The 27785-nt window shown below is 42.8% G+C and overlaps 1 protein-coding gene across 9 annotated transcripts in view; it reads right to left on the bottom strand.

Annotated features, from left to right (window-relative positions):
• The window catches only part of SGIP1 (SH3GL interacting endocytic adaptor 1), an 88447-nt gene that overhangs the window by 34401 nt on the left and 26261 nt on the right, over nt 1–27785 (bottom strand). For 8 of the 9 annotated variants that reach the window (XM_075832784.1, XM_075832781.1, XM_075832782.1 and 5 more), the window contains exons 4-13: nt 26400–26456; nt 25727–25784; nt 24459–24634; nt 12450–12461; nt 9793–9817; nt 4717–4768; nt 4392–4459; nt 3111–3203; nt 1763–1837; nt 463–1194 (exon numbers count right to left, since the gene is read on the bottom strand). In XM_075832784.1, the coding sequence (XP_075688899.1) occupies nt 463–1194; nt 1763–1837; nt 3111–3203; nt 4392–4459; nt 4717–4768; nt 9793–9817; nt 12450–12461; nt 24459–24634; nt 25727–25784; nt 26400–26456 (1348 nt within the window). Of the gene's footprint in view, nt 1–462; nt 1195–1762; nt 1838–3110; nt 3204–4391; nt 4460–4716; nt 4769–9792; nt 9818–12449; nt 12462–17443; nt 17456–24458; nt 24635–25726; nt 25785–26399; nt 26457–27785 lie in introns of all 9 variants that reach the window. The other variant, XM_075832789.1, reaches the window with a different exon arrangement.

Genomic DNA, 27785 nt, shown 5'->3' with positions numbered 1-27785 from the left:
GGACATTGCTATAATAGAAGGTGAACTGTGGTAAAAAACTTTATAGGGCATTTTTACCTTGAAACACCATCTTACGGGGTGGAGGTAGCTTCCCTGCCTCTGATGGTGACCAATCAGCACCAGGCAGCATGAGGGTAGTTCACGCCCTGTTGGCTAACTACAGCAAATTAGCATATAGGGAGCCATCACAACAGAGGGACATATCTCTGGAACGGGGTGGTCCAGAAAAAAAATAAAAAATAGCGCTGGAATCAGGGAGACAGCGTTATTTAGGTCAGTAAACCAGTTCAACGTATATGACCTAGTGACAGGTCCGCCTTAAGAATTCGGCTGTGTACGAGTGAGTTAAAAAGTTCTCTCCTCAGAATCACACCATTAGTATACTGACAAAACTCGTTCTGCTTTTCATTTGAAGTATATACATTTTTCCAATATCTTCTCATGATTGATAACTATACATACCACTTGCACTTCCTGCTCCACTGGGTCCTGGAGACGAAACTACAGCTCTGTATGTAGGTGGCGGAAGTGGGGGTGGTGTAGCCCTTGGACTAAGACCAAAATCTTTAGGAGATGCAGCAGTCTCCAGTAGGTCATCTTTAATGAATGACTGTTCTGCAATTTTTTTGTGGACCTCCTCCAAGTTGAGTGGTGAGGGTATATTTCGACAAGTTTCCACAGGGGGCAATGGCTCACAGGGGCTGTCTGGTTCTCCGGGTGATGGAGATTCAACTATTGTTGTAGAAAGAGGTGGAGGAGGAGGAGAAGGAGGGGGTGGGGTGGAAATAGGAAGAGGGGGAGAAAGAGGCAGAGGTGGTGAACGAGTGGGTGGAGTAGAAAGAGGAGGTGGGGGAAGTGGAGAACGAGGGGGAGGTGGAGAACGAGGGGGAGGTGGAGAACGTGGGGGAGGTGGAGAACGTGGGGGAGGTGGAGAACGTGGGGGAGGTGGAGAACGAGGGGGAGGTGGAGAACGAGGGGGAGGTGGAGAACGAGGGGGACGTGGGGAAGAAGGAGGTGGTGGAGAAGGGCAAATATTTTCTGGGGAAGGGTCATGAAATCTTATCCACTTGTCTTCAGAGTTGATAGCCACAGACTTGGGGGATAATACAGGGCCGAAAACACTGTCCAAGTCATTGATATAAGCGGGTCTTTCCTCTGTGGGGTCTGTTTCTACTCCTGCAACAAGTCCTTGATCTACAAATGATAAAATATATCGAATATTAAAATAAAATACAAAATAAAAATGCCAAATGACTTCAATTTTCACAATGACCTTGAGAAGGGTCAAGGTTGATCAGCAATTATTTGTAAATTTTTCGGCTTTTAGTGGAGACAAGTAAAAGTGAAGTAGGTAAAATATACGTGGGTGAAGAGGAGAGGAAAATATATTCAAGGTTTGTCATAAACATTTAACTAAATACAGAGCCATCCGGGACTAGGTGATAAGCGCTCAATATTGTTCAAGGACATTTTTGACAATTTCATTATGATGAGCACAAATGGCACCAATTAGACGAAAAAACGGAAGGGATGTGAGTGACTGTGCGCTTCAGCGAGATATCTCCGTCTACGGCCACTCAAAAGCTGCCTGCAAAACTCCATAGACAATCCAATGTCTCCGGGGCCTGGCATGCCATTGTTGGTGCCCTTTAGGAGGTGACAAGTGCCTGCAACTATTTTTATAGACATCTGCAGGTCACAGTGATGTTTTTTGTCAAGGTTTGGAATAAAAATTAAGAAAAAAATCAGTTCTAGTACTCACCTATTCCAGTTGGTAATGGTGAAGCAGTTCTCGGTGGTGTGGCTGGAATATTTTTGGGTGGAATGGGTGGGGGTGCTAAAAAACAGAGATTTATGAAACCACTTAGATATACCATAACCAATCAATTCATTGATCACAAGTTAGCAAATATTATCTTCACCTAATGCTCTTCCAACAATTTCTTTCTTGTAGGACAAAGAAAAAAGGGCCTACTTGTATCCAGAAACAGTGCCATCTTTGTCCATGGCTGTGTCAGGTACTGCAGCTTGGACCCCAAAACTTTTCTTTTTATCTCATACAACACCGTTAACCCTTTTCTGCACCGCACAGGAACGTCACAGGCAAGAAGTAGTGCTGTACATGCAGGGTGCATTGACGGTGCGGACACAGTAGCTAGGAACATCTGCTAAATCTGTCCATTTAAACCCTCAGATGCGGTGGTCAATAGGGACCATAGTACCTAAAGTTATCAACAAAGAGGGGGGTCCTTTTGTCAACACCTCGGTGGCCCCATGAAACGTGATTTCTATGGCAATGGGGGGGCTACAAATGCAGGGCCTAATAAGTGCTTGTTACACGGACAAGCAATAATGCACTGGAATACAGAGGTATTCCAATGAATTTTTATTTGAAAACAAAAAATTACAAAAAATTAAAAAAAAAAAAAAAAAAAAAAAAAAGAGTTAAAGTCCATTAGTTCAATTAAAATATTTGGATTTTATATATATCTTTTTTTTTTATTCTGTATTTTAAATTAAATAAACATTACCAAAACAGAAAAAAAATTACTAATTTTGTATTGCTGCAATCGTAACGACTGCTAGAATACTAGAATAGGAACAGCATTTAAAAAAAAAAAAAGAAAAAAGTTGCTTCCCCAGCCAAAACAAAAAACACACACACACACACACACACACACACACACACACACACACACACACACACACACAGGAAAAATTGAACAGTTATGGCCGTCGGAATGTAACAGTTTTTGTATTATTTATCTTCATTGATCAGTGGTCATTATGTAGTATGCTTTGTTCCAGTAGGATTCTACTTAGCAATACAATTAGCTGTAAATACCAAATATTTTTTGTACTTTATTCTGATTTGTGATGAAAATACAGGAAGAAACTAAACGTTTATTTCTTCAATCAAGAATTTGTCATGTGCCATGTTCTGTACGGATCACCTCTGGCAGATGGATCTGTTACTTGGAAGTTGTCTGGCGTCATTTTGAACTAGCTAGCAAGTTTGGTGCCCGCACAGATTATGCTTTAGGGAGTCTGAAGTTCATAGTTTCCCTTCCCCTGTAAACCCTTCTAGCATAGCATGGACAATGACTTACTTCCAGTTGGGAATGGTCTCGACAACTTTGGAGATTCTGAAGTGGTTGTGCTTATTTGAGAGGCTCCCCATATTTCAGATTGGTCTAGTGGAACTGAAAAAAATAAAATGAGAAATGTGATGCTATGTAATGCTTTTTAGCCGATCACAAGACGAGCAAGGTCAACTCCGGCCACTTCCTCTCTGCTGTGCACTCCTACATTGTTCCTGTCAACCGGTTGAAATCTGACTGCAGCTCCGGAATAAAATACAACATGATGGACTATTCCCCAGGCACCATTCAAAGGCTACAGACTGACAGAAACTGGAATCTGCCACTGTAAAAACCACAGGCGTATTGAAGTCTCTGCTTCTAATGTCTCTGCTGTTTAAACCCCTGGCCTAAAATAAAGCTAAACAATAAAATTCTGCCACCACTAGGGGGAGCTTACTGTAGACTGTGCTGCTATTGAGTTGCATGCATTACAGTAAGCACCTAAACTCCCCCAAGTGCTGGAAGAAGTTTATTACGCTCTTCTAAACGAGCCCCCTCGGCTTTCTCTAACCATAGTCTTTTAAAGTGTCCTTTACAATTTTGATCTCCCGCCTGATCAGACATTCAGCGTGGCGAGATGCTGCGCCCGACACCTGAAAAGTTTCATGATTGAGAAGACCCACGCACTATACTCTACAGGCGCCATAAAGTTGTCAAGGTCAACTGTACCGCCCCATGTCTCTCATGGCAGAGGAACAGAGAAGAATGAGTAGGGCAAGTATATTAAAAAAGTTAAAGGGTAACTAAACGTTCGACAAACTTCTATGTCATAGTGACATGTCAGAAGTTTTGATTGGTGGGGGTCCGAGCACTGAGACCCCCACCAATCGCTAAAACGAAGCGGCAGAAGTGCTCGTGTGAGCGCTCAGCCGCTTCGTGTCAGTTCGGCTTTTTCTGGAAATCAATGTATCAGAGTACAGGCTCAAAAGAAAGTCTATGAGCCCGTACTCCGATACACCGGCTTTCCGGAAAAAGCCGAACAGAAACAAAAAGCGGCTGAGCGCTCACACAAGCGCTTCTGCAGCTTCGTTTTAGCGATTGGTTGGGGTCTCCGTGCTCGGACCCCCACCAATCAAAACTTCTGACACGTCACCATGACATATCAGAAGTTTGTCGAACGTTTAGTTACCCTTTAGGAGTTTTTCTATTTTAGGACTAAAAAGACTACGTAAATTCATAGCTATCCCTTTAAGAAGATAATACAGTTTGGAAAGATATGCCAGAGGCTGAGAAAAGACTCATCTTTACCTTCAGACTTTGGACCTTCGAAGGCAGATTCCAGGGGAGGACCAAATAATTCAGCCGGAGCTTTCTTACTAAAGTTCATAAAGAAAACATGAAATCAATGGCTGGAATATCAGAGGATTATTTTGGTCATTTGAAAAGAACTTTAACCAATATTTGCTACTTCTCCTTCCCCCTACAGAATATATTAAAAGTGCAAATTTCCGCATCATCATATGAATGACCTTGACCAGGGATCGCACGGTTTTCTGCAGCATGGACGTGGCGGGCGCCTTCGCTTGCTACCATCCGCCATCATTTGCATATATTCTACATATTTTGCACTAACCTTGCAATCTCAGCGGTGGGAGTTGAACGTCTCGGCCTGGCTATCTCTTCACCTGTAGAAATTAAATATTATACAGTTTTGATAGACGTCCGAAACGTCCCTCTCAGCCGGTGTGCACAAACCTATGTATTACCCAATATGCCTAGACTCCGGAGACCCTCAGCAGATTATATTTGCAGCCATTTACCCAACACTTTTTTATTTTTTTTAATATACGCTACTAAAGTTGACATATACCGCTACCTTCTGATATCTAGTATGTTATTCTATCATCTTAAATATTCTTATCCGTCGATTACTTTGGGCAAGAGAATAATGCACAGTAGAAAGGGAGTTACTTAAAGAGAAGTCGTTCCATAGTAACAATGTAATGATTAGAAAAGTTCTCTCCAGGGTCAATGCACACGATGCATATTGCGTGCGCTTTTACCGCGTCTATTTGTAGGGAATCTTATGTACACGCGGTGGCAAATTTCTTGCGGTTTCGCGGCGTATTTTCCACACCAAAATACGCAACGTGTGCATGTAGCTTTAGACTTTATACTTATGCAAGTTGCATGATCGAGCAATCTATGTTTTAATGTCTCCAGCGCACGATGGCAAGTGCCACGGAGGGGGCCTCTTCGTATTCAGCGTTTAGGACTCTCTGCATGCTGCCAGACCCTCTGAGTGACGGCTCTAGCATCCAATTAGGAGACCGCTAGAGCCGTCAATCAGAGCAGAGAGTGGCACTTGCGACCGAGACTTCAAAACAGTGATTTCTCGGTCATGTAACTTGCATGACTGACAACAAGTGCTTCAGCAATATCATGCATGGCAGGTGGACAGCCTGGGTCTGCTGTAGCGTCTGTAGGACAAGAAAGAGGAGTCTGGAATTCTCCATTGCTCTGAAGGTTATTATTTAAATGCTCCTACGGGTAATGGGGGATGTTCAATAATAACAATCTTAGCTTCAATTTTCAGAGGTTGTATAGACCTAACCATAGATGGCATGATTCTAAGGCTGGGTTCACACGAGCATGTTTGGTCCGTAAAGGACGGAACGTATTTCGGCCGCAAGTCCCGGACCGAACACACTGCAGGGAGCCGGGCTCCTAGCATCATAGTTATGTACGACACTAGGAGTCCCTGCCTCGCTGCAGGACAACTGTCCCGTACTGTAATCATGTTTTCAGTACGGGACAGTAGTTCCACGGAGAGGCAGGGACTCCTAGCGTCGTACATAACTATGATGCTAGGAGCCCGGCTCCCTGCTGTGTGTTCGGTCCACGACTTGCGGCCGAAATACGTTAAGTCCATTACGGACCGAACATGCTTGTGTGAACCCAGCCTTAGGGTAGGCCGCCATCAATGTGTGATCGGTGCACGTCTAACCGATGGGACCTCCACCAATCACAAGAATATAGGGGATTGATACTCAGCTGCACCTAAGTGGTTTGATCATACACAGCCCCTCCCTCGTTCTTGGGCTGATTGGGACTGTGTCGGGTAAAACTAAAAAAGTGGCTGCAGCAATTGTGATGTTCTTGTGATCAATACTGGTCCCAGCGATCAGATCACACCGATCACACATTGATGACAAGCATATCGTTGGGATATGCTATAAGTGTACAAAACCCCTTTAAAAGGGGTACTCTGGTTTAGAAAACAACACCCCTTCTCATAAACCCTTTTAGGGTATTGTGAGTTAATAAGGGGATTTCCCTTACCATAATCCAAAGCGTGGCGCGTCAAAGAAGAGCTTCATTAGCTCTGGAGGACCCAGCATGTCTGCATTACGTAGGTAGCCCATTTATTTCAAAGGACACTGTGTAATACTTTACTTCACCTGTGGTGACGCTGCAGGGAAATTAAACACCTGATGCCAGGTGCCCCATAGATTACAGGTGATAGATGCCAGTTCCAGGATTGGGACACCATGAAATCAGATCTGATTTCAGGGGAACTTTCTAACATTAAAGGTGTGTATGAATTACAGACTATTGCGTAAGTTCACTTTAAAAAAGCTAGTAATCCTGAAAACAAACAAAATTTGGAATGTACTTTTATTAGGTTTTCAGCTTTGTTGAAATTTTTTATTTAAAAAAAAAAAAGTACATTTACATGGGCAGATTACCGGCCCGGTAACAAGCGCCGATTGACGATAATCACAATTGTGATCAGGGATCGTTCAGTAAATTTAAATGGAACAATCATTGTGAGTGTGGGGACGAACAATCATTTGCACGACCGTTCGTCCCCATACAGTTTGCATATTGTCGACAGCAGATCCCCGATTTAGTGCCCACAAACGAGGATTTTTTTTTTTTACCCACATAAAAAACGATCAGCCGACATACGAGCGTTTGCTGGCTGATCACTGCCATGATTGCTGCCATGTTCGGCCGATCATCTGCTGGTGTAAAAGGGCCTTTACCAGGCTAAAAGATCTGTGATACTGGTAATTCTGCTGACTGTCATCTGGAAAACTTCTCATTCACAAGACTTGGCTTTCCTTGTTTTTTAAATTACACGCAATGTACGGAGTTAGTGGGTATTACGGTTATAGGTTATACAGATATTAATGCAGGACATTAGTATGAAGAAAAAAAAAAAGTGTCAGCCACTCAGTGTACAAAACATTAGGGATTTCTATTCTGTATTGAAAAAGACTTTCGAGGTGATAACTAGGAACAGTAAAAAAAATAGTGTAGTACCGCGTTAAAGGGGCTGTCCAGGATTAGAAAGACATGGCTGTCTCTGAGGAGCGGTCAGCGCTCCTGTGTGGTGTAGTGTTCTTCCTAAAAATCTATGGATAAATTGACAACTCTCCATCACCATTCTCGTCGGAAAAGTGTGTTCCTACACAGACTGACACGGTCCAATCATTGCTCACAGTGCCAGACTATTTAGGGACCCACCCTATTGACAAGGGGAATAGTAAGGGTATGTTCTCATGCAGTGTTTTCAGGCGGAATTCGGGCGTTTTACTCCTCGAATTACGCCTGAAAAAACGGCTACATTACGCCTACAAACATCTGCCCATTGCTTGCAATGGGATTTACGATGTTCTGTTCCCAAGAACCTTTATTTTACGCGTATTTTACCTTTTATTTTACCTTTATTTTACACGTTAAGTGGCACAAAAAAAGTCTGGAAAACAGCTCCGTATTTTGACACGTTTTTGACTCTGCGTGTGAACATACCCCAACACTCCGCTGTCAATTTATTCATACATTGCCTGGAGTAATAACAGAGGGATGGAACAATGCAAAAGTTGTGTATGCTCCAGGATTATTTCATATGGATACAAGTATTTACAAAAACATGTCAGGGGAGATGACATCTTCTCTATACTACACCACACAGGAGAACTGACAGCTCCTCTATACTACACCACACAGGAGAGCTGACAGCTCCTCTATACTACACCACACCACACAGGAGAACTGACAGCTCCTCTATACTACACCACACAGGAGAGCTGACAGCTCCTCTATACTACACCACACAGGAGAGCTGACAGCTCCTCTATACTACACCACACAGGAGAGCTGACAGCTCCTCTATACTACACCACACAGGAGAGCTGACAGATCCTCTATACTGCACCACACAGGAGAACTGACAGCTCCTCTATACTACACCACACAGGAGAACTGACAGCTCCTCTATACTACACCACACAGGAGAGCTGACAGCTCCTCTATACTACACCACACAGGAGAACTGACAGCTCCTCTATACTACACCACACAGGAGAACTGACAGCTCCTCTATACTACACCACACAGGAGAACTGACAGCTCCTCTACACTACACCACACAGGAGAACTGACAGATCCTCTATACTACACCACACAGGAGAGCTCACAGCTTCTCTATACTACACCACACAGGAGAACTGATAGCTCCTCTATACTACACCACACAGGAGAGCTGACAGCTCCTCTATACTACACCACACAGGAGAACTGACAGCTCCTCTATACTACACCACACATGAGAGCTGACAGATCCTCTATACTACACCACACAGGAGAGCTGACAGCTCCTCTATACTACACCACACAGGAGAGCTGACAGATCCTCTATACTACGCCACACAGGAGAGCTGACAGATCCTCTATACTACATCACACAGGAGAGCTGACAGCTCCTCTATACTACACCACACAGGAGAGCTGACAGATCCTCTATACTACACCACACAGGAGAGCTGACAGATCCTCTATACTACACCACACAGGAGAACTGACAGCTCCTCTATACTACACCACACAGGAGAGCTGACAGCTCCTCTATACTACACCACACAGGAGAGCTGACAGCTCCTCTATACTACACCACACAGGAGAGCTGACAGATCCTCTATACTACACCACACAGGAGAGCTGACAGATCCTCTATACTACACCACACAGGAGAGCTGACAGATCCTCTATACTACACCACACAGGAGAGCTGACAGCTCCTCTATACTACACCACACAGGAGAGCTGACAGATCCTCTATACTACACCACACAGGAGAGCTGACAGATCCTCTATACTACACCACACAGGAGAACTGACAGCTCCTCTATACTACACCACACAGGAGAACTGACAGCTCCTCTATACTACACCACACAGGAGAGCTGACAGCTCCTCTATACTACACCACACAGGAGAGCTGACAGATCCTCTATACTACACCACACAGGAGAGCTGACAGATCCTCTATACTACACCACACAGGAGAGCTGACAGATCCTCTATACTACACCACACAGGAGAGCTGACAGATCCTCTATACTACACCACACAGGAGAGCTGACAGCTCCTCTATACTACACCACACAGGAGAGCTGACAGCTCCTCTATACTACACCACACAGGAGAGCTGACAGATCCTCTATACTACACCACACAGGAGAGCTGACAGATCCTCTATACTACACCACACAAGAGAGCTGACAGGTCCCCTTTAAGATGTCCCGAATGTTCTGTACACTCAGTATATACTATGATAATACACTAATACATAAAGCTATACTGATATATTTCTAAGAATAATCTCGACTAGAGAGAAAATTCCCATAAATCCCCTACTTACTTGACAAGTGTCTTTTAATTGTGCCCTATTAATAAAAACAAACACTTGTTAGAGCACACAGCATGCACTGGTTATACAAGCACTCTGCACAGACACATTACTAGAATATAAAGCCTGGTACACGAGGCAGCACTGAGGGAAAAAAAGATGTTGTGATAGAACAAACTTTTAATCCAAGTATTACATTTTAGTAAAACCCATTTGTTATATAATGAATAGAAGCAGAAGAGGAAGGTTATTAAGCCACACAATGATTCTTACCGTCATACCAAACCATACAAGAACTGGAAGATAATAGCTTGTTGTTTGTGTTAGCAGAATCATAAGTCTGATTATTTGCAACATGAGGAAATTAAAGCAGATCTGATTTATAATTTATAATGTATACAGTTGGAGGAAAATGACATGCAGAACATAAACCAAAAACATGTCAACAAGAAACGGGAGTTTTCTATAGCAGCAAATTACATTCAATTGCTATATTTTTACAGTGCAGGCTAGAGCTCCCCCTTGAAATATAAATACCTGAAATCAAAGTAAGCTATTTTTTTTAAATTAGACCCGAGGATTGCGGTTTAGGGAGGCATAGATGGTGGCAGGGTGTCAAGTGAGGTTATCTTAGGGCATAACTGGTGGCAGGGTGTCAAGCAAACCAAGTAAAATCATTTGACAGTTTAACTTTCTGTGCAATGGCTTGTCAGGCTATCAGGAAGCATAACTGGTGGCACAGGGCCTTAACCATAGGGCAATCGGTGCAGGTGCACTGAGCCCCCCTGCGTAACATTTTTTTTAGAACTTTTTTTATTTTCAAATGTTTTGTAACGATCCCTGCGTGACCGCTACTGCAAAAGCCAGCAGCGGCGCAGGGATAGAGTGTGCCGCGTCCCAGTGCCCCCGTGAGGTCACAGCGCCGGCTCCTCCTCCTCTTGGCACCACAAGTCGGCCTCACAGCGCTGTACTTGCTGCTGACTTGGGCTGACAGACTAGAAAGAGTTGGGATACTGACACCAGCCAGGAGGCTCATACTAACGAACGCCGCCAAGTGAAGGGAGAGGGGTAAAGAGCGGTGACTGTGCAGAGTGAATGAATGAAATCTGCAGCGCACCTTCGTACAGAAAGACTAACTGCACAACGAGAGACTGATATATAGACTGGAACTGCTCCTATATAAAAAGAGACTGCACCTATAATATGTGCAATCTCCCCATCAGTCTCTTCATATAGGTGCAGTCTCTATACATCAGTCTCTTCATATAGGTGCAGTCTCTATATATCAGTCTCTTCATATAGGTGCAGTCTCTATACATCAGTCTCTTCATATAGGTGCAGTCTCTATATATCAGTCTCTTCATATAGGTGCAGTCTCTATACATCAGTCTCTTCATATAGGTGCAGTCTCTATATATCAGTCTCTTCATATAGGTGCAGTCTCTATACATCAGTCTCTTCATATAGGTGCAGTCTCTATATATCAGTCTCTTCATATAGGTGCAGTCTCTATACATCAGTCTCTTCATATAGGTGCAGTCTCTATATATCAGTCTCTTCATATAGGTGCAGTCTCTATATATCAGTCTCTTCATATAGGTGCAGTCTCTAGACATCAGTCTCTTCATATAGGCTATATCAAGAGACTGATGTATAGAAAGACTGTACCTATATGAAGAGACTGATCGACATCACCTTTTATAGGTGCCGTCGCACTATAATATCGGTCTCTTCATATAGGTGCAGTCTGTCAATGCCCTTCACCCCAGCCAGTATATGGAAGTGATGACAAGACATACAGCAAGCTGCAGGCAGAGAATAAAACAGTGCAAAGTCAGGGGTCTGCAGCCATCATCCCCTCCGGAGGGGAGACTGCCAGCAAGGTAAGAGCAAATGCACTAGGGCTGTTACCTTCTTATAGAAATCCTAGTCAGGAGTTTCTCAATTATATAGTTTCCAGGAAAGCCGGGTGACAGTCAGCTTTATAAGGTGGGGCACGACGACAATCATTACATTTTTGCACTGAGCCCACTAATTTGTTAAAACAGCTCTGTGTTGGCAGGGTGTCGCATGAGGCCGTCTGAAGGTATACCTGGTGGCAGGGCATGAGCGAAACTATATGGCGGTATAAGTGGCTGGTCAAGTGTGAAGCTGTTTGGGAGTATAACTTGCTAAATAGTGGTTTGTCAGGCTATCTGAAGGTATAACTGGTGACAGGGTATCAAGTGACGATATATAATGCTGTAGCTGGCTGCATAGTGTTGAGTAAATGCAGCAGGATGTATAATTTACTGCATTATCACATGTGCAGATATTTGTAGTATAACTTGCAGAATGGCGGCTTGTTGGGCTATCTGGAGGCATATCTACAAGTATAACTGGCTGCATGGTATTACGCCAATCTGGAGGAGTAACTATGGTGATGCATGATGCTATTCAGAAATACAGCATGGCTGATGAGGAGGTATACCTGCCGGTGTGATGCAAATATTTGGAGTATTTTTTAATACAAAGAAGTTACTGTTCAGGCATTGCAAAGCAAGGAAGCCAAGCACAGGTTTTGCATATTCAAAAACTTTCATTCCAAAATCCTAATAGATAAAAAAAAACAACAACAACAAACATACAGAAAAGTAATTATCAGAGATATGTAACAACGCTTGTCTTACCGGGCTACGTCTCTGCGGCCAGCACAAGGGAAGAGAGAAGACACACCTAGTCAAAGAGTGATACATCAGTGATCACTAACACACAAACTACTGGATCTCCACCATCAATAACACAAGGAGTAGCAGTGTAAAATATACTTTGTAGCAACATTTAAAGGGGTCATCTAGTTGCTAAAAAGTGATGGCCTATCCTCAGGATAGGACATCAATAGCTGATGGGTCGGGGGTCTGACTCCCGGGACCCCTGCCGATCAGCCGTTTTGAAGGGGGTGCAGCACTTGTACGAGCGCTCCTTCCCCTTCATTTCTTCTTTGGCACTGTGAATTGTCGACACGGATGTAGCGGCGATTCACAGGTATTGCAGCATTTTTCCTTCTTTGAAGTGACTGCGAGAAGGCTGCAATACTTGTGAATCGCCGCTACATCCGTGTCGACGATTCACAGTGAGAAAGAAGAAATGAAGGGGAAGCAGCGCTCGTACAAGCGCTGCACCCCCTTCAAAACAGCTGATCGGCGGGGGGTCACGGGAGTCGGACCCTGACCCATCGCCTGAGGATAGGCGATTCAATTTTAGCAACTGGATAACCCCTTTAATCTCATCCAGATTGGCATTTCACATACTGTAACCTTCCTCAGGATACCAATAGAATTGTAAATGCAGCTCTGGATGTGACTGGAGAAACACAGATGATAGTAGACAGTATTTAATGTCCAGTGGTGGGGCGGTCACTTGACAGACCTCTTATAAGATGCACTAATAAAGAGAAGTTAAAGGGAACCTGTCATGTTGAACATGATGTCCTTGCTGCAGGCGGCAGCTCATAGTGGAGCGGAGTAGATTGATATATAGTTTTGTGCAAAAAGATTCAGGATAACATGTAATTCACTATGGACTGGGCAGTGTCGACCATCGATTCATAGCCTTCCCTGTAGGAGTGTGAATACATGAATAGATGCCATTCACTGAGTACCGTCCTCTGGACTCTTAAGCCTATAGTTACAGGATAACTTATAAATTATTAATTTAAAGGGGTTATCCCAAGATTTAATGTGATCCCCTAACCACAGGAAAGGTGGTAAAAGGTGACCACTGGGATCGCCACCGATCACTAGAACGGGGGTAATATTCTTCCAAATAAATGGAGCGGCAGGTCGAGCGTGCGCACTGCTGATCCATTCTCTGTTTATGCCACTGCCGGAGACAGCCGAGCGCCGCTCACTCTGTGCTTTAAAGCCAAGTGGGTGGTTCTACTCAGTGACGCACTAATACAAAGGCTGTCAATCAATGTTTGAGACCACCCACTGGACTCTTAAGACTACAGTGAACAGAGATGTAAATGAATACATTTCAGGTTATCCTGAAGCTTTTTGTACAAAACGATATGTCAATCTGCTCTGCTCCTCCTGCTCTGCAGTAAGGGCAACATGTTTGACATGATACGTTCCCTTTGCTTCTGTAACCACTAAATGGTCTTCCAGGGGCCAAAATGTTACACCATTTCTATGTAAAATGAAGGTGCCCTGGCTCAAGTGATGGCTTCTGGCTTCCAAAAGTGAGTCTATTTGCATTTTTCAGTCTCCTCATTTTTATAAAGGGTGCGTCATATTTCAGCCCCCTGACTGTAGGAGTGGGGGGCTGTTTAATTTGTGGGGGTCCACCCAACTAACTTCTCTTCAGCAGTACATCTTATAGAGCTTTGTCTGGCGACAAACAAACTGGGGCAGATTTACTAATACTGTATGTTTTAGACCGTGTAAACTTAGACCAGGGAGTCAGAAGATGCGCCAAATTAATCAAAGCGGTGCATGCGGTATGATAAATTTGGCGCATCTCGCTAGACACTTTTATTCCAAATTTCTTGGCTGGATTCGTTTAGGCCATTTTTCCAAGCCAAAATTTGTGTGCATGGGGGGGGGGGGGGGGGCGGTGTCAATTTAAGCTGCGCCCCTTCTGCTAGACCTTACCCACTTTAACTGCTAAACCACGCCCCCTTGTCGAGAACGCTGACTTAAAGTGTCTAAAACGGTTAAAAAATATGGCGCACAGAACGTACTCCAACATTCTGGCGCATTTTGGATAGTAAATCTGCCCCATTAAATATGGGGAATTTTGCATTTAGGATAAAAAATTTTGGTTATATACAGAAGAAAAAACACAATAACATCACTGTATAGATTGAAAAGAAACAGTAATTGCTGCTCCGGAGAGAACGTTAACACATTTATACATCTCATGATCAGGTCTGCAGATCTATTGTAGGTATTATCACACGCAAGCAGACGTCCGGTGACGGCGAGAATTCATTACTCTGATTATAGAGCACATTTATATCTGATCCCAGAGAGCAATTCCACCCATTACAGAGGATTCAAAAAGAAATACAAAATCGTAGTCCCATTCCCTCATATGGGGCAAGAAATGGGGTGCAGAGCTGGTGTACCCTTTCTGGCCCCCTCCCCACCACGGCGTGGTTGGGGTAATTAGTGCGTCCGATTGTGCAGTGTGAATTTATATATTTTGGCAGAAGTGCTCTTCAGGAATCAAGCATAGAATCAAAAAGAAACAATGGGTTAATAGTGGTTTGATCAATGGATTGGAAGCAATAATCAATATTACAATCAGAAGGGAAGAATTGTATCTAAACGCTGCGCAAAGGGAGATTCCGGTTCCAGTATATACAGGTTATTAATGGTAAAATAAAATAAAAAGTTCTATCCTTTTCCAATATAATTTCTTTATCAAGGTCTCAGTTTTCAAGATCTCTGCTTCCTGTCATTTAGCAGAAAGCTTGATTTACTTCCAGTGGATAAAAAAAACACTGCCCATGGTCATGCGATGATCACACAGGTGTACGACTAGAAGCTCTGATAGGCTGTGCTCACACTCAGGGGTCAATTTGAAGGTTTTTGACAAACGGTGCAGTTTTGACACGATATTACGAAAATCATGAACGCAGCCACACATATATTGTAAAGTGCTGTGCACCTGTGAAGATTTTCATCCGCTGGAAGTAACCATTGAGGGTTTCTATTGAATGACAATAAGCAGAGATCTTGGAAACCGTGAGTAATTGATATAGAAAGTATATTGGAAAACTGTATAACTTCTCATTATTGATTATAATAACATTCCCATTTTATTAATAGTCTGCGGTGCCAGTTTTACGGTATATACACGGATAACATTCAGCACTTCTTTTTACCGAAGACTCAGGGTGAAGGGCTGAATATACATATGTGGCCTTCTGATATGTCCCAGCACCCGAAATGTGATGTCCGATGTGTTCATTAGTGTTGACCAGTGGTGTCTAACCTATGGCTCTTCAGCTGTTAAGAACTACAACTCCCAGCATGCCCCGGTTTGGAAAGCTAAGATTGTAGTTTCACAAAAGCTAAAGAGCCAAGTTGTAGACAATATCCAAAAACGCTGCAACAACGCAAACGTTAACTTTTAAATCCTGCATAAAAAGTTGAGCAACTTTGTAGACCCTTTTCTTTACAGATTTGAAGCTGGATCTTTTCTTCTGCTCCGTTCACACCCAAAGTGAATGTACAAATTCTGCCTTTCTCGTGTTAATCTACACTCTGCAGACAACAATGTGCCCCAGCACATCGGCTCTGACTGTGTAACCGTCACCTGTGCCCTACCATGCACCGCTCACTGCCAATAGGAATCCAGCACGGACTCTGGCTTTGTGTGTGAATGGAGAATAAATCCTCCGATTAAATCATCTTATAATTTGAAAGTAGGGCAAAGTATTTACAAAAAGATATTTAACATATTACGTATATTTAATCTGTGAAATGTTGTTAATATGTTGTGCAAAAATTGGAGTTTCCCTTTAAGAATCTCGAAAAATCGAATTTATCCCTGGTAACCCGTTCGAGGCGTCCTGATGGTCATCCTGGGCTGAAACCTTTTTAATTTGACAAAGCAAAGATGTCCGCTTACTTCTGTAACTCCTCTGTCCTGAGAATTACTCTGCCACTTCTGTTACACTGGAAGCAAACAGCGGACTTCTGGAGATTGTTTATAATGTATGCTCCATAAGAACGCTAAGGATAATCTGTAGAGTTGGGGGGACAAAACCAACACCCCTCCACCATCAATACATAGATGTATATAGAGCATTCTGCCAATGGAAGAAAATCTAAAATAATAAGCGCTTAATTGCAATTTGTTTTATTTTTGTTTTGCATGTCACCTTCAATTAAAGGGGTTGTCCACAACCAGACAACCGATGACCTATCCACCGGATAGGTCATCAGTATATGATGGGAACACCGATCAGCCGCTCCGGCTGCCTGCGGGCACCGGATGTTATTGCCAATTATGCGATGTACGGATTCGGAAGCAGTTGGCTCCGTACGCGTGCTGCAAAAGTGCAGCGCTGCTCCTATTCACCTGAATAGTACTGCAGCTCGGCCACTGTTATATGACCGGAGCCATCTGTCCGACACGGACAGCCGGAGCATCTGATCAGTGCGTGGTCCAGGTGTTGGACCTCCACTGATCATATACTGATGACCTATCCAGTTGTCCGGTATTGGACAACCCCTTTAAGATTTTTATCGAGCACTTCTGGACCCATTTGGCAGAACACCACACTTATCCCATTCTTGTGTTGTGAATAGTCTAAAGGAATACTCCAGGGAAAACCGATACACTATGTTATGTCTAGTGCAGGGTCTGAAAGGGCGGAGCATGACTCAGTGATTCAATGAACACCAAAGAAAGAAAGAATCTTGGTGTCATGCCCCGCCCTTCCAGGCTCTGCACAAGGCATAACACAGTATCAGTTATGACTGGAGTGTTCCTTTAAGTGTTTTCTCCCCAAGTGATTTTATAGAAGTGTGAATTTTTTATTTCTTTAAAAAACAAACAAAAAAAAAACCCAGTGGATTAGGTGCACAATGTGGACAAAATTAAGTTATACTTTTGTTGAGACAGCTATACCTTAAAAACGAAGGAAAACCAAATATTTATAGCTTACCGGACTTTTCCTCTACAAAATGAAGCATATTAAAATAAAAAATAAGAACACATTAATGGTCAATCTCACCCACAGACAAGAGAAATCCATATAACGCATTTAAAGTATTGAGTTATATTATCAATCAACAAAACAGCCTCTATGCATAGACTACTTGCATAAAAGCATAAAATTACATATTGTTACTATCCATATAGAAAATCCTGAAATGCTTTTAGGTTTTTTGGCTACTAGAGCACACAATAAGCTGACATTTTCTGTAGCTCACTTGTCAGCTTTGCTGTGTAGACTGGGACAGGGTCATCATTAGTGGGCAGGGATTTAATTATAGATTAAGGGGTTTTCCAGCCACTAAAAATTGATGGCCTACCCTCAGTAGCGGATGGGTCGGGTCAGCTGTTTTGAGGGGGCCGCAGCGCACGAACGAGTGCGGTTTCCCCTTCATTTCTTCTTGCTCACTCATCGACATGCATTTAGCAGTGATTCACAGGTATTGCAGCCTTCTCTTATTCACGTCAATCAGAGAAAAGGCTGCAATACCTGTGATTCGCCGCTAAATGCGTGTCGACGTCTAACAGTGAGCAAGAAAAAAATGAAGGGAAAGCAGCGCTCGTACGAGTGCTGCGGCCCCTTCAAAACAACTGTTCAGCGGGGGGAGTCCCAGGAGTCGGACCCGACCTATCGGCTATTAATGGCCTATCCTGAGGCTAGGCCATCAATACTTGGCTGGAAATGCCCTTTAAAGCTCTATTGTACTGCTGGAGGCCTAGTTAAGATATATAAGGAAGGGTAGCAATACCATACACACAGATAAAGGTTCTGTATGCACCTGGTCTCTGGGGGAGGGGCTGTACTCCCCTCTATTCCCAGAGATTGTATTAGTCTATGGACACATTCCTGTCCATTAACTCCCATTCATTGAAGCTGCCATTCAGAACACACACACCCTGCACAGTCTTTACCAAGAGTGCACAATTTGCAGTCTCCAGCCATTTGTGGGATCCTCATATTTGGGACACCTCTCTGTTCGGCCTTCCAGAGGGGAACAGATAAAGTGGAGAAATGGCTGCACAAGAGTGTGTGTCTCTCCATTGAAGTTTATGGGAGTTGTGAATCGCTCAAGTGTTTCTGTAACTTAAATAAACTACAATATAAATAGTCTATGAGCCAGAAGGGAATCATATTCCATTTAGTACAATACTTGCTTTGTTATTATTCCTTGAAGTAAAATTGAGCTTTATATACTCTAAACACGCAAAAATGATAACATGTGAAAAATATAATAATGTAGAGAGTCGCAGTAATGTCTATTGAGTATTGTTCCGAGGAGACAAGATGTTCTAGAGGACAAGAAAATCCTGTAATCCTGCTGAACGGCTTCCTCTCTAATAGAAAAACACAAGCTTCTTCTTATAACCAACGTCTCCATTACAAAGCTTCGAAGTACCCTCATGCAGAGTGCAGACTGCTGGGACGTAATAAAAAATCATAACATGCAACATTTGTACACACACACACACACACACACACACACACACACACACACAGTGTGACTGCTGCGCATATATATATATATATATATATATATATATATATATATTATTTTTTTTTTATTATTATTTATTTATTACACAAACAAACCATATATCCCACAGCACTCCGGGCAAAGGGGTAAAAAATTGCAGTGATTTATTCAATCATCATGGTGCAATGTTTCAATCCCACATTGCGACCTTTTTTTTAACCCTTTCAGGACTGAGTCTGTTTTGGCCTTGTGGACACAGCCTATTTTTTCAAATCTGACATGTGTCACTTTGTGTGGTAATAACTTGGGAATGCTTTTACCTATCCAAGTGATTCTGCAGTTTTCTCGTGACACATTGTACTTTATGTTAGTGGAAAAATTTTATCAATAAATTCAGTATTTTTGTGTGAAAAAAAGCAAAAATGTGCAAAAATTAGCATTTTTCTAAATTTAAGTGTATCTGCTTGTAAAACAGATAGTAACTAATTTGTGTGGTATTACTAATTAACATTTCCTATACTTTATGTTGGCATCTTTTTTTGAACATCCTTTTCTTTTTCTAGGATGTTAGAAGGCTTAGAACTTTAGCAGCAATTTCTCACATTTTTTAAGAAAATTTCCAAAACCTATTTTTATAGGTACCAGTTCAGATGTGAAGTGGCTTTGAGGGCCTTATATATTAGAATCCACCAATAAGTCACCCAATTTTAAAAACTGGAACCCTCAAAGTTTTCAAAACCGCATTTAGAAAGTTTCTTAACCCTTTAGGTGTTTCACAGGAATTAAAGCAAAGTAGAGGGGAAATTTCCAAATTTCTTTTTTTTGTCAGAAAATCCATTTTAATCCATTTTTTTTTCTGTAACACAGAAAGTTATACCAGAGAAACGCAACTCAGTATTTATTGCCCAGATTCCGCAGTTTTTAAGAAATATCCCACATGTGGCTCTAGTGTGGTAATGGACTGAAGCACCGACCTCAGAAGCAAAGGAGCGCCTAGAGGATTTTGTGGCCTTTTTATTAGAATATATTTTAGGCACCAGGTCAGGTTTGAAGAGGTCTTATGGTGCCAAAATAGTGGAAACACCCCCCAAAAATATACCATTTGGCAAACAACACCCCTCAAGGAATCTATAGAGTGGTATAAGGAGAATTTTAACCTCACAGGTTTTTTGCTGAATTTAGTGGAATTAGCCCGTAAAAATTAAGATCTAAATATTTTTCCAATAAAACGTAGAAATCATAAATTTTTACAAGGCATAAAGAAGAAAAATCACCCCAACAATTTTAAAGCAATTTCTCCTGATTACGACAAAACCCCATATGTGGTAATAAACGGCTGTTTGGACACACGGCAGGGCTCAGAAGGGAAGGAGCGCGATTTGGCTTTTGGAGCTCAAGTTTGCTGGATTAGGATCATATTGCAAAGCCCCTGAGGGACCAAAACAGTGGAAACCCCCCAGAAGTGACCCCATTTGGGAAACTACTGCCTTAGAAGAATTTATCTAGGGGTATAGTGAGCATTTTGATCCCACAGGCTTTTTGCTGAAATTAGGCCATGAAAACTTCTATTGTTTTTTTATGCTTTCTGGTTTTTTTACGGCGTTCACTGTGCGCTATAAATGACATATTTAATTTATTCTGTGGATCGATGCGATTACGGCGATACCATACTTATATAGTTTTTTTTATGTTTTACGGTGTTTGCACGATAAAATCACGGTTTTAAAACAAATATTTAGTTTTTGTGTCGCCATATACTAAGAGCCACAACTTTTTACTTTTCCATCAAGAAAGCTGCGTGAGGGCTTTATTTTTTGCGGAACACACTGTAGTTTTTATTGGTACCATTATTGAGTACATGCGACTTTTTGATCCCAATTTATTTAATACTTTGGAAGCTGAAGTGACTAAAAATAGCGATTCTGGTATAGTTTTTTTTTTTACAGCGTTCACCGTGCGTGATAAAAAACATTATAATATTATAGTTCAGGCCGTTACGGACACGGAGATACTAATTTTGCATAATTTATTTCAGGTTTTTCTAATAATAAATGACTTTATAGTAAAGGGAAAAAGGGCAATTTTAATTTAATAAAATTTTAATTTAAATTACTTTGAACTTTTATTTTTGTACACTTTTTTTTTTTAAAGTCCCACTAGGGACTTGAAGATCTAATTGTTGGATCGTTATTATAATACCCTATAATACTTATGTATTGCAGTGTATTATACCAGTCAGTTTCACACTGACAGGCGGCGTATTAGGTCCTGCCTCTGGCAGGATCTAATCGCCGTCCGTAGATGGCAGACCGGAGGCCTTTGTTAGGCCTCTGGTTGCCATAGCAACCATCGGCACTCCGCAATCGCGCTGCGGGATGCCAATGTTGCTGTAACAACTTAAATGCGGCGGTCGCTATTGGCCGCCGCATTTAAGGGGTTAATCGGCGGAGGTCACTGCTGTGATCCCACCTGATGTTTTCCCAGAGTACGAAGGCTGCTAGTAGCAGCCTGCACTGGGAGATGACAGGCACAGGGGAGCACACGTAGAATAACGGTCTGCAGGCACAAGAACCAATGCTGCAGCCCGTTAATCTACGTGGGGTGGTCGAGAAGGGGTTAAGCATGCTTGAAAAAGGTCCCAATGTGGGATTGAAACGTTGCACCGTGATGGTTGAATAAATCACTGCATTTTTTTACCTTTTCGCTTGCAGAGCGGTGAGATATATTGTTTATTTATTGGAACACTCCTTGGATCTGGATCACTCGCTGGCACGCGCTCCTTCTTTCTCTATTTGAGTGCTGCTGCTTTCTTGATCTATATATATTACGCTGTACGACTGCTGCATGTTCCCACAGTTCACGAGTTCAGAGTCCTGCACTTGTCTGGAGCGATTCTGAAGGGAATAAATTACCTTTACTGCAGGTCCATACCACTAAAGCCAATAAGGTGCTTTTACACTGCCGATTGTCTTATAGTATATTTCTGCCGCGGTCAGCAGTCACTGTAATGAGTGGGATATAATAAAATCTCATTCACATAGTGCAGTGGAAAAAGGTCAGCACTCCATATTGGTTGCGGTTCTGCAGTGGTTTTTTTCCATGGGTTTGACGCAAGATTCCCCATTGACTTCAATGGGAAAAACGGCAGCACTAAATATCACACGGAAAATCTGCAACCATGCGTTATGTGTGGTACGGTCAGGCAAACAATTTCCTAGAACTGTATCTTTAAAACGGCACGTATTTACACATTTATCAGTCACGGCTTTCGCTCTGCAGGACAGGTGGGGGTTCTGCCTTCGGGTTTAAAGCAGACAAGACTAAGGAGTATATAAATAGTGGCGATTTGTTATTTTACTATGAATTGCAAATACCTCCTGGGTATTGCCCCATATTCACGTAGCCAGCAACCTTTACTCATAGAAAGTGACCCTCGTACAAAATGACGGGTTTCATGTTACCGTAGCAGCCGCATTTATAGAGGTAGTTGCTATAGAAACTTGGAGCTTATGACAAAAGGGACATCGGTATTTTATTACAGGCAACCGAACGTTGCAGACATACATTAGTTGCTATACCCTCTCCATGAAGAAGCAGTCAGTTATTTAAAGTAACGGTAGGTTTGGAATACTTCGATCTTAAAGGGGTTGTCCAGGCACGGACTACTACACGGGATAGGTCATCAGTATATGATCAGTTGGGGTCCGACACCCGGATTGATCAGCTGCTCCGGCTGCCTTCGGGCACCAGGTGTCCATGCTGGAAGCAGATGGCTCCGGTCACAAAATAGCGGCCGAGCTGTTGTGAATAGGAGCAGAGTTGCTGTTCTGCAGAACGGCCGCCATGCAGTGTACGTAGCCATCTGCTTCCGGCTCGCTTCGAATACTGCATACCCTACGTAACATCCGACACCCGGAGACAGCCGATCGGTGCGGGGTTCGGGTGTCGGACCCCCACCGGTCATATAGTGATGATCTATCCTGTGGATAGGTCATCAGGACAGCCCCTTTAAAGAGGTCGTACAGGATTAGAAAAACCTGTCTGAATTCGTCCGGAAACCGTGCCGCACCAGACCGTGTGTTGCGTCTGGTACCGAAGCTCCGTTCAAATGAATAGAGCAGAGCTGCAATACCACACAACTTGCACAGGGGTGGCACTGTTCTTGGAAGAAAGCAGCCATGTTTTTCTAAACCTGTACAACCACGTAAGGGTATGTCCATATGTAGTGGGTTTGCTGCGGAAAATTTGCGCAGCAAATCCGTTGACGGCTGCAGTGAAATCCACAGCGGCAAGGTCGTACTGAATCCTAATTAAAAAAAACGACGAGTGTCTGCAAGCAAAACAAAGAAAATAAAAACCACACACTATCCTCACCCCTCCCCTGCCAACACTTCCCTTGGTCTCTGTTCACCCAGTCACCAGCAATGACGTGTCATCACGTGTGACCGCTGCAGCTCTTACATGTCCAATTGGGTGTACCGAGACCATTGGGGGACCAGGGAAGCGTGCCACAGGAGGGGAATATAGTGAATTTTTATTTTACCTGTTTTTGTTTAACATATTTCCAACTATCTGGATTTGCAGATTTTGCTGCGGATCCTCAGGTAATCTGCAACAATATGATTTGCTTGTAGAGTTTTCCTTCTACATTGAATTCAATGAGGAAACTCTGCAACAAATCTGTGCTCAAACCGCAGCAAGAATAGACATGCTGCGGATTTCCAAACTGCAGGTCAATTTCCATAGTTTATGGATGAGATTTAAGATTTGCCGCTATTGTATTCCGCTGCTTATTTTCGGTCCTGCAAAACCGGACGGTAAATCTTCAGCAAAGTGCAAAAAAAAACGATGCTTTCCTGCGGCCAAGGACTAAAACACATTACTTTGTCCAAAATGTGATTAGCCTCTAAAGAAAGTGATTGTGAATGGTCGGCATGCCATTGGCAAGTACAGCAGCAATATGACTGGAGACCTCACAAATACACAAGAAATGCACCAGTTATGGAGGGGACAGACAGTGACACAGCTGTGACTAGTGGGTGCCAGGGCTTTGTGTGGGCACAAGGATTCATCTTTGTTCTAGCAAGAGAGCAGGAACATAGCCTGCAAAACACAAGAGCCACCTGACACAGAGGGAGATACAATATCTTTTGCGGTAATATAAATTTTGTAGTGTAGCAGTGACCAAAACTGTTAATTATAACACTGCAATATACAAATTATAGGCGTATTTCGTTTTCAGTATATAAAGCTTATTCTACGTAAAATTAAAAGTTACAGAATTTTTCAATATGTCTTCTGTATCAATTCATCGTGGTTTTCAAGATCTCTGCTTGCTATCATTCAATAGTAAGCTTCATTGATTATTTCCAGGGGTTAAAAAGGATCTGTCCTGGTCATGTAGCAGATCGAACTAGTACTGGGTAGTTATATCGTTAGTAATGTATAGTATTTATTTCTAGAATATTGACGTTCACTTTAGACACTCACCACAGGCGAAGGGGAAAGTGCAATGTTTCCTATAGAGGCTTTCAGCTCATCCACAGTTGCGGCGCTCTTCAGGCTATCCTTGGCCTGTAGAGGCTTTATCCTGATATTAAACTTCTTGCGAGACTCTTGTTCTTCCTCAGATTCGCTTGATGAATAGAAGTGTTTTCCTTTGGTAGGTGAATCACCGTTAAAGATTACTCACGTTAGGATGAGAATCACTGTGTACATACATTACTTATCCTGTACTGATCCTGAGTTACATCCTGTATTATACTCCAGAGCTGCCCTCACTATTCTGCTGGTGGAGTCACTGTGTAGATACATTACTTATCCTGTACTGATCCTGAGTTACATCCTGTATTATACTCCAGAGCTGCACTCACTATTCTGCTGGTGGAGTCACTGTGTACATACATTACATTACTTATCCTGAGTTACATCCTGTATTATACTCCAGAGCTGCACTCACTATTCTGCTGGTGGAGTCACTGTGTACATACATTACATTACTTATCCTGTACTGATCCTGAGTTACATCCTGTATTATACTCCAGAGCTGCACTCACTATTCTGCTGGTGGAGTCACTGTGTACATACATTACATTACTTATCCTGTACTGATCCAGAGTTACATCCTGTATTATACTCCAGAGCTGCACTCACTATTCTGCTGGTGGAGTCACTGTGTACATACATTACTTCTCCTGTACTGATCCTGAGTTACATCCTGTATTATACTCCAGAGCTGCCCTCACTATTCTGCTGGTGGAGTCACTGTGTACATACATTACATTACTTATCCTGTACTGATCCTGAGTTACATCCTGTATTATACTCCAGAGCTGCACTCACTATTCTGCTGGTGGAGTCACTGTGTACATACATTACTTATCCTGTACTGATCCTGAGTTACATCCTGTATTATACTCCAGAGCTGCCCTCACTATTCTGCTGGTGGAGTCACTGTGTACATACATTGCATTACTTATCCTGTACTGATCCTGAGTTACATCCTGTATTATACTCCAGAGCTGCACTCACTATTCTGCTGGTGGAGTCACTTTGTACATACATTACTTATCCTGTACTGATCCTGAGATACAGCCTGTATTATACTCCAGAGCTGCACTCACTATTCTGCTGGTGGAGTCACTGTGTACATACATTACATGTGTACATACATTACATATCCTGTATTATACTCCAGATCTGCACTCACTATTCTGCTGGTTGCAATTGGAAACAGTCAACGAGCAGCAAAAGGATATAGCCAGGTTCCATATCAGGTCTGATGCTGTAGCCCTCATCATCCACCTCTGGACAGGTCTAAAAAAAAGAATGCAATGCATGTTGAGATTTAAGGCCCTGTTCACACGGAGTTTTGACGCGGAAACCGTGTCGGAAAACGCACCAAAAAACGGTCGAAAACGCCTCCCATTGATTTCAATGGGAGGCGGAGGAGTTTTCTTCTCGCGAGCGGTAAAACAGGCTCGCGGGGGAACCTCCCATTGACATCAATGGGAGGCAGAGAAAGTGTTTTTCGCTGCGTTTTTGCCTGCGGCACCCAATGGCTGCGGGCGAAAACCACAGAAAACGCTGCAAACTGCGTGCAGGCAGATCAAAATCTGCCTCAAAAGTCTAGACAGAATTTTGAGTCAGAATTTTCTGCCTGAAAAAAACTCAAGTGTGAACAGGGCTGAAGTCTACTGTCTTGGCCATGTGCGATTTCAGGAGGGAAACCAAACACAAATAATAACTGTTCCATCTCACGTCATCCCGTTATTTGTGGGTTGTGGAGACGTTATGGGATGCCGCCCACTGTTAGGTGCAAGCAATCGGAAACATTTGACTGCATATAATGTTCCCAGATCATCGAAGGATATCAAATAAAAGCCACATATGGAATATGAAACATTATAGGACATTGTTGGGTCTACTTACATATCGCTCCCAGTCAATCTCTCCATAGAATCCATTTGGTGCTCCATTTGCTTTCTTCTAAATATGCCAAAAATAATAATTTACAGTTAGACCGCACGCGCACATCACATCCAACATGGTGGAACTGAGAAATTTAACGTCCGAAAATCAATTAATTGAGCACTTCCAATTTCTCCGAAGTGCTTATTATTTAACACCTACATGGCTTAAAGGGTAACTAAACGTTTAAACTTCTGACATGTCATAGTGACATGTCAGAGGTTTTGATCGGTGGGGGACCGAGCACTGAGACCCCCCACCAATCGCAAAAACGAAGTGGCAGAAGCGCTCGTGCGAGCCGCTTCGTTTCTATTCAGATTTTTTGGGGAAAGCCGATGTACAGACTCAATAGAAAGTCTATGAGCCCATACACCGCTAAATCAGCTTTCTTAAAAAAGTCAAACAGAAACAAAGTGGCTCAGCATTCACACGAGCGCTTCTGCCGCTTTGTTTTAGCGATCGGTGGGGGTCTCGGTGCTCGGACCCCCACCGATCAAAACTTCTGACATGTCACTATGGCATGTCAGAAGTTTGTTGATCGTTTAGTTACCCATTAATACTCTCGTGAACATTGGATTTGGCCATGTACGGCCATCTTAAAGGGGGTGTCCTCTGTGGACAACCCCTATCTTGCCAGCGGTTCCATGGGCGACTGATTCATCACATAGGGTCTCTCTGCTGGGAACCTGATTATCAGCAGTGATCACTGGGATCAATTTGCATGTATTGCATGGATGTGCTGGTTATCTGGCAGCTCTGGCTAATAAAGAGGGGTCTTGATGGGGAGACCCTTTATCTTACTTAAGAGGACAACCCCTTTAAGAGAGGCCTGCACTTTAAAAAACTGCAGACATTGAACTAGAACATCGGCATTTCCTAGTATTGAGTCTGTTTACTGACGTCCAGTACATCGAGGTGTGTCAGGAAAAGGCAAAAAGCCGCAAACAGTCTGCAAATCATTGACCTAAAAGTCAACAGTGGGATCAGCAAAGAGGAACCATGAACCTCGGGGAAATTATATGTTTTCAGGACTGTATATTAATTTCCTGTCATTTAAAAGAAATCTACATGCGCTGCTGCCAAGCGATCAAGCATGAAGGGAAAGTTTCCAACTATAAATGTTCCTTCCAGCGGTGCATAGAGAGGGTTCAGATAATTATACACAGGCCATATGGGATTTACTGTTCTTGGCTGAAAGAATTTGGCTAAAATGTTCCTGCTGCCAATGGTCCTCCGTCTAATCTTGGGTGGCTCTTAAGGTCCCTTCACACATAGGGGAGATCTATCAAAACTGGTGCAAAGCAAAAATGGAACAATTTTTATGGTGATCAGGTTGCAGCTTCCATT

This window comes from Rhinoderma darwinii, chromosome 7 (assembly GCF_050947455.1).
Source record: "Rhinoderma darwinii isolate aRhiDar2 chromosome 7, aRhiDar2.hap1, whole genome shotgun sequence".
Lineage (NCBI taxonomy): Eukaryota > Metazoa > Chordata > Amphibia > Anura > Rhinodermatidae > Rhinoderma > Rhinoderma darwinii.
Note: the sequence above shows the minus strand (reverse complement) of the source record. Positions and strands in the feature narration are given on the sequence as shown.